The 7754-nt window shown below is 61.1% G+C and overlaps 1 protein-coding gene across 1 annotated transcript in view; it reads right to left on the minus strand.

The window, feature by feature from the left end:
* MYO15A (myosin XVA) overlaps nucleotides 1-7754 on the minus strand; it is a 48089-nt gene that overhangs the window by 38356 nt on the left and 1979 nt on the right. The window contains exons 2-7 of the mRNA XM_034647290.1: nucleotides 6591-7722; nucleotides 4412-4494; nucleotides 3714-3777; nucleotides 2998-3107; nucleotides 2569-2643; nucleotides 2239-2329 (exon numbers count right to left, since the gene is read on the minus strand). Coding sequence (XP_034503181.1) covers nucleotides 2239-2329; nucleotides 2569-2643; nucleotides 2998-3107; nucleotides 3714-3777; nucleotides 4412-4494; nucleotides 6591-7722 — 1555 coding nt within the window. The remainder of the gene's footprint in view (nucleotides 1-2238; nucleotides 2330-2568; nucleotides 2644-2997; nucleotides 3108-3713; nucleotides 3778-4411; nucleotides 4495-6590; nucleotides 7723-7754) is intronic.

Below are 7754 nucleotides of genomic sequence, written 5' to 3' on the forward strand. Positions count from 1 at the left end.
CATGGTCCCGTTTAGTCCAGGAAATAGCACGTCCGTTGTACAAAGGAGTGGACTGCGGCCCCAACAAGAGTGGGAGCTGGCCTGGGGGTGTTCAGTGAGTTGGGGTCTGCCTGGACTTTGGCCTATGCTACCCCCTAGTCTGGAATTCCCTTGAGGGCATCTGAGTGTGAATCAGCCACTCCTCTGTCCCTAGTGCCCAGCCAGGGGCTGGGGAGAGGACTGCAGGGCTGGACGGGTAAACATGTGGTCCTGTGGGGCCCTCTAGCTCAACCCACAGCTGGGGTGATAGCCTGTGGTTTGGCCTGGGTGGCATCCAGCCACCTTCCATTCCCAGGGAACGCCTGTCACATTCCCAGCCCAGAGGCAGAGCCTGTGGCCCAGGCCTCGGCCAGTCGAGGCAGAGCTGGGCGTAGTGAGGCTGCATGGCCCAAACTAGTCCAACAAGAGGGAACCCTGAGACTTTCCTGGCATGTTGGGAAGTTTGGGTGGTACACTGTGGCACTGTCTTGCTGATCAATGGGAGAGAGGTTGAGAACGATGCCCCGTAGATGGCGTGGATGAAGCCAAAACAAGAAACACTGCTTAAGACCCTGGATCCAGCCATACCTAAAACTGACTCTAGGTAAGGACTGTCGGATTACGTGAGCAGAGCAGAGCAGCAGGTAGGAAATGAGCCCACACATCGCAGCTGGCAGGCCCATCCTCACATCTACAGAACGCCTGGCACAGAAACTCCCAGACCCAGCCACGTCCCACCACTCTGACCGTCCTCCCTGACCCCCGCCAAGACTGCTCTCTGCCTTGAGCTTCAGATCCCAACTCCTCCACCCCCACACTTTGGGGCACTGGGTAAGTGCTCTCCCTTCCCAGACCCGTTTCCCAGTCCATAAATGGACACAAACATACCCGCCTCCCAGGGCTGCGACAGGGCTCTAGTGTGACCCCATATCTAAAGCACCAGACATAGGAAGTACTCAGCACCCAGTTCCCTGCCCACCTAGCCAGTCCTTCCAGAAGTCTACACTTAGAGGTTTCGAAAGCCCCTCCTGGAGCAAAGGGAGGTTCTGGAGTCTGAGCTGCTGGGCCTTCGCCTCCAGCCTCACCTTCTCTAAGCTCCAGGCTCGTGGTGTAGCCACCACCTTCCCACCATCTCTGTAGGGATGCCCAGCAGACTCCCCAGAAGAAAAGACTCCTACCCGTCTTTTCTCCACAGCCCTGCCCACGCAGCCAATGGCAGCTCCCTGCGGCCTATGGCTCAGGCCAAATGCCTGGGGTTGCTCTTGGACCGACCCCCTCTCTCACACCGCAGTCTGGTCCCTCAGCAAGTCATCAGCTGCCCTTTAATCTGCATCTGGTCTAGCTGTGCTCACCATCTCCGTCACTATCTCCCTGGCTGAAGCCACTGTCCTCCCTCACCCGGACTCCACGATGCCACTTTGCCATCCCCCGGGCACACCAGACCTCCTTGCACCCCAGGGCCTTTGCACTTGCTCTTTCCTCTGCCTGTTTGCTCTTCCCCTAGATGTCTTCAGGGCCCACTCCCTCACCTTCTCAGTAGAGCCTTCACTGACCACCATGCTTCGAATTACAACCCCCATCCACCCTCCTCCCGGCCTTTTTTTTTTTTTTTGGTCCTCAACTTCCCACCCTTTCACATAGACATAATTCACTTGTGTATTTCTTTCCTTCTGTTTCCTCCACTGTAACGAAATTCCCATGAGGGTGGAAACATTTGTCTGTGTTGCTGCTGCCTGCCTCCCCATCACCTGGCCCAGGCCTGGCACACAGTATGTCCCCGGGAAAGCTTTACTGAGGGTCTAACACTCTCAGGTTTGGAGGACCTAGCACTCTCCACAATGCTCCAGTCCTGAACTTCCCCCAGTCCCGTGTCCTCAGTGTCCCGGCATCTCCTGCAGCCCATCCCCAAGCCTAGGCCCGTCCTTCCTCTTACACCATCAGATAGATGAGGCCAGGCAGGAGAAATGGGGCTTCTGCTCTGGCCAGGCCCGGCAGGGTGGGAACTGGAGCCGCTCTGGAACACAGGCAGGACGAAGTCCCCTGTAGCCATGCCCTGGGTGGGGAGGGTGGTGGCAGAAGGAGCCAGAGTCCTAGGAGCCCTCCCAGTGCAACGCTGGCCTCAGCCTCCCCATCCTCCGAGTGGGGTCAAGGAGCCTGTGTCTGGGGGAGCACTAGGCTTGGGAGTCCTGGGGAGTCAGACCACGCAACGGACAGACTCACCTGCTGCGTGATGCCTCGTTTCTGGTTCATGGCGGCCAGATAGCGCAGGACCAACTTGGTAGACTCAGTTTTCCCAGAGCCACTCTCTCCGCTGACCGGGCAAAGAACCAGAGTGAGCACCAACCAGGTCACTGCCCCTTCTGGGCTCCCCCTCCCCTTACCCTTCTTTGACCTCCTATGATACAAGAGGACGTGGGCGGGCAAGTCCAGAGATGCCAAGTGATTGTTCCCCAGCTCCCACAGCAGGTCTGGCCTGATGAAGACCCGTCATCTGAGATTCCTCCCATACTTTCCCCCGCCCCCCCCACTAAAGTCCCCAGCCTGACCCACCTGATGATTATGCACTGGTTCTGTTTGGCATCAAGCATTTTGGCGAAAGCAAGATTTGCAATTGCAAAGAGGTGCCTGGAGAGACAGGCCACAGGTATCACTGGGACAGGACCCTGCCTCCCAAATCCCTTAAGGGTCAGGTAGGAGAGCATCTCTGTCCACCCAAGCGGCCAATTCTGCTCCACCCTCCACCCTGGGGAAATGCTCCCTGCCCCCATTCTGGTCAGAGCCACAGTGGCCTCCAACCTAGAGAGGACCACCGTGGCCAGACTCTGGGGGGGAGACCACTGGGCCGCACAGGTGGGCTGCTCACCACCAGGTGGCCCTACCCTTGGCTCAGGGGTGGGGGGGGTTGGGAAGCGCTGAGCTCAGACAGAGGGACCCAGGAGACCCCAGGACAGCCCCCTCCCCACCCCCAGAGACACTCACGGGGGATTTTCTCCCAGGGCCCGCCCGCTGTACTGCTGCACGTGCTCTGGCCCGTAGATTCCAAACATTTGGTAAGGGTTCACCGACACCAGGATGCTGCCGATGTAGGTCTGCTGGGCAGACAGCGGCCTCAGTGCTTAGGCCTCCTCGTGGCCCTCCTCCCCAGCTTCCGGGAGCCCGTTTCCGTGGGGCCAGGTATCTGGCTGCCTAGCCTCCGTGCTCGCACCTGGGGCCCTCTCACAGCTTGATGGGTCATCTACTCTGGTTGAGGAATTTCAGGCACTGTACCAGGCTGAGGCTCGGAGAAGGCTAAAGTGAGCAAAACCCCACAGCCACGAATGGGCAAAGATGGCTGTGTCGGCTGTCGTGTACTTCGTTTTTGCATAGTCAGGGCCAGGCTCCAGAAGCTTCCGCCTCAAAGTGAGGTCAAGCCTCCACTGCCTGGAGTGGGGAGGGAGTCGGGAGCCCAGGGCACTCTGAGGTGACCAGAGCCCTTGTGGGTGGCATCCACCATGCTAAGATTCTATGTGTTAGAACTTTGGATTTTAGAACCCCAGATTCTAGCATGTTATAGTCAAATGGTAGAAACCCCAGAGTTCAAACCAGAGGCCACAAAGTGGGGGCTCGGCAGGAGAAATCTGTGCTTCCCACTGTGGCTCCAGGACGCAGCTACCTTTCTGATCTGAGCCCAGGGAAGAGCCAACCCAGGGACTTACATAGATAAGGTTCCGTTCAAATCTGGTTTTGAGGTTGGACAGCACGGTGGTCTCCTGGAGGTCTCTGGGAGGGCACGAAGAGGGGACATCAGGGCCTACCTTTCCCCTCAGGGCAGGGCCTTGGTCAGAAAGGCCTGAGCTTGAGACCCGTCTCTGGCACCAACGAATTGTGAGGCCTCAGGCAAGGTCCTTAACTTCTCTTTGCCTTGGTTCCTCCACGTCTGTACGAATCACTGTCTCTACCTCCCTACGTGGGGGGGGTGCTCTCGGGAAGCAGACGTGAGGGCTGAGTCACCGTGACTGGATAATGATACTGACCACCAGAGGCCTCACATGTTGGGCACCTCCAAATAGTCGGCACCCGCACAGTAACAGCCACCAACCCCCATCTTGCAGATGAGAAACTGAGGCACAGCGAGACAAAGTGATTTGCCCAAGGTCTTCCAGCCAGGAAGTGGCAAGGCTGGGATTTGAACTCAGGCCTGTGTGACTCACAGCTCAGACACACACACACACACACACACACACACACACACACACACACACACACTGGCTTTGTGACACTGCATGCCCCCCCCCCATTTGCAAATGAGCACACGGAGGCTCTGGAAACATTCCAGGAGGGGAGAGGTACCCTGGCCAGGAGTGGGCAACCCCGTAGTGACTCCTTGCCGACCCCCTCACCCCACTCCACTCACTCCAGCTGCGTCATGTCCTCCACACCATCCTCCCGGGACTGCTCGCGGAACCGTGTGGTCGGCAGGTTGCGGATGGAGTGCATCTGTCAGAGAGAGTCTGTGGTCGGCCTGGCTGGAGGGCGCCCATGCCTGCCGCCTGGCCTGCACATGCCTGAGACCCGCTCCTGTTGCAGAGGAGAGAACCCCAAGGCCAAGGCCAGGCCGGGCCCTGAGGCCTCCTTGCTGTGGAATACTGTGGCCCGTGAAGGCTGCAGGCAAACCTTATTCATGGGGACACATGGCTGCCCTCTGTCCAGGTTCCCTGTGGCTCCCATGTGCTCCCAAGTGTCCTTGACCTGGGGATGAGGGGGCGTGCGCTCACACACACACACTGTTCTCTGCCCGGAAGCCTCCCAACCTCATGGTCTCCCAGTGCTGACACCCTTTCCCCGGGCGGAGCCCACCTCTTGGCTTATGTGACAAACTCATGAACATCCATGTCCCGGTGGAGGGGGCCACGAGGAGGGCGGACACCGAGACTGTCCCACTCAGCACCATTCCCCTGCACCCGGCCCAGGGCTAACATGTAGACCCCTACACTCAGACCCGTCTGCAAGGCCATTTGCAGCTCAGGCAACACTCACACACACCCAAGGTCTTGCCAAATGTCTATGGACACACGTGCAGGCCTGGGCTGCCTGGCTAGGGGCACACATATGTGTGGGGACACGCTCTCAATGTCCATCTGACACATTCTCAAGTGCATGGAGGGCTGGGGCTGTCTCAACCGCAGCCAGGGGTCTCCTAGACAGAAGTCCCGATGCCACCTGTGGGCTGCGGGATCCCCACCGTGCCCACCTACGTGCACACTCATGACACCAAGGATGCCACGTTTGCTCAGACCCTGGCGCACACACAGTACACATCCACGCTTCCCTTGTTTGGCCACGACCTACAGGCACAAAGGCCTGCCTGTGACCCGCATGACTGCAAGAGCGTGTGTGCGTTCCGCCTTTCCAGCCTCTCGAATCCAGCCCGCACCCTTCTCTGAGCAGGCAAGGAAAGGCGACACCAGGAGGGAGCCCTGCGTGCTGCGTGCCTGTCACCAGGCTGCTAAGTAGGGCAAAGCGAGTACCACCCCGGAGGCCCTGGCCTCCCGCCCACCCGTCTGGCCATGTGTGCCAGTGGCCACAAACCCTGAATAATTCAGCCACTCACGTATTCCAGGGTGAGGAGGGCCCAGGCATCCTTGCCCCTCACCCCTGGGCGCCCCGCGCCCCGCTCCCACAATGCTGTGGCCCACACGGCACGGGGCACCCGGCGCCGCGGCCAGGGCCCCCCCAGCAGCCAGGCCGCCCCAGTAGCCATTGCCGGGCCGGCTAGCCGCCCGCTCCCCGGGGCACCGTGTGCAGAGGCTGAGAAACGCTTGCCGCCCCTGCGTGCCCCGCCCACCCCAGGCGTCCCGGGGGAGTCTCCGGTGACCACCCCCCTCCACTGAGGGCCACCCGGCATCGGGCTCGCCTTCCGCCGTGAGAGTGGTAGCCAGGCACGAGCTTGGCACCCTTCAGCCAAGCCACCTGCCCTGCACCCCATAGGGGGCCCAGACTGCTGGGCCAGCCCCTGATCCACTGTGTGACCTTCTGGGCCTCAGTTTCCTCCCCATACAACGAGGACGCTGGAAGTTTTTTCCTGAGCCCCTCACCTTTGGACAGTTCAGAATCCTGCAGCCCAGGGAACTGCCCTTAAGCAGGACATCAAAAGAGGAAGACTCTAGCCCAGGGGGAGGGTCAGCAAGCGGCAAATGAGACAGTATGGACGTGGATGTGAGGCTGGGACAGGGTGGACAGGCATGTCCTGAAGTTTTGTACTCAGACGAAATCTCTGAGGGGCTGCTGGGGACAGACGTGCCACTCAGACTGCCCCAGGACAGGGTTGCCCAGAGTGCAGGCCGGGACAAGATCCCTTTCCTAAAGTGACCGGGAGGAGTTTCCGGAGTCTCTGTACTGTGCCTGCCTGTGCTGGGGATCCTCTTGTTCAATCTTCTAGAGGCTCTGGGAGCCCAAAGGCTGCTCTCCTTGGGTTACAGATGGGAAGATGGAGGCCCAAGCAGGCAGCAGCTCACCAGGATTGTGAGGCAGTCTCCTGCTCTGTTTCCCAGGACAGAACGCCCACGCCCTCCCTCTGACCTATGCCCTCATACCTTGTTCCACCAGCTTTTGGGGCCAACTTCTTCCCAGAGGCCCCTATGGGGCAGGCAATTGGCTCCAGGGCCCAGGCGGCAGGACTGGGGGCTGGTGAGCACTTGTGGCCAGGGTCGTCGATGGGCCTCCACCGGCAGCCAGAAACAGGACCAGAGCAAACTCCAGGCTCTTGGCTTGGGGCTGGACTCTGGGTCCTGGGTCACCTGGACAGGGGGCTGCAGGGCGGCAGGACGAACTCGCTGGAAAGCACTGAGTTTTTGCACCTGCGGCATGACCACTGCAAAACGCCCAGGGCCTGCCGGGCGCCGCTCACCCGCCTTGGGCAGGGGCCCTGGCGCCCTAGTGGGTGCCAAGGGGGCTGGGGAGCTGGGCAGTGTCCCCCAGCGGCACCATGGTGGCCACGTGGCTCTCATCTTATCACATGTGGCCAGTGGGTGCGACAGGCTGAGACTTAGTGCCCTCCGCTCTGGCAGGGAATCCTTGGGGGGCGTTGGGGTAGAGGGCTCAGGCTCTGCTGGTCGCTGAAGCTCCCCCAGAGTGGCCTCTTCTTCTGGCTTCTCTGGGATCGGGCTGGCTGATTTTACCAACTGTCCAGGCCCTGGGTCCTGGTGTCTAACCAAGAAGACATTAGTCAAGTCCGAGGCGGGGTCCTCAGGCCAGGACGCAGGGGACCGCACAGGGCCCACGTGCTGGAGGAAGGGGTTTTCGGGCACAGGGGGTGGCCTGGAAAAGCTACGAGGGCTGCCTGCACCTCCCGGCCAGGGTGAGGGTGGGCGCTGGGTGGGAGGCACGTCCACATCCCACCTGGGCGCCAGCGGGGGCACCGTCCAGGGTGTCTCTGAGTCCTCAGACTCCCGCTGGCTCTCCCGGCGCTCGGGGGCAGCCGCAGCCACCGGCCAGGACCCAGCACTGGGAGGCCCGGGATAGGGCTGGCGCACCCGGGGCTTCACCGCCCTGGTGGGCGGCTCACTGAGGCGGCGCCACGTGTGCGGCAGGCGCGAGGGCAGGTTGAGGGAGCGGCACCGGGCGCCGTGGCCCAACAGAGGGGGTGGCGAGGGCGGCCTCGGGGAGCCCAGCACAGGCGAGTGGGGTGGACCCAGGCGCCCAGACAGGCGGCGCGGGGACGGGGTCCTGCAGCGAGCGGGGCCGGCGGGGCGGGGCCG

This window comes from Ailuropoda melanoleuca, chromosome 17, assembly GCF_002007445.2.
Source record: "Ailuropoda melanoleuca isolate Jingjing chromosome 17, ASM200744v2, whole genome shotgun sequence".
Classification (NCBI taxonomy): Eukaryota; Metazoa; Chordata; class Mammalia; order Carnivora; family Ursidae; genus Ailuropoda; species Ailuropoda melanoleuca.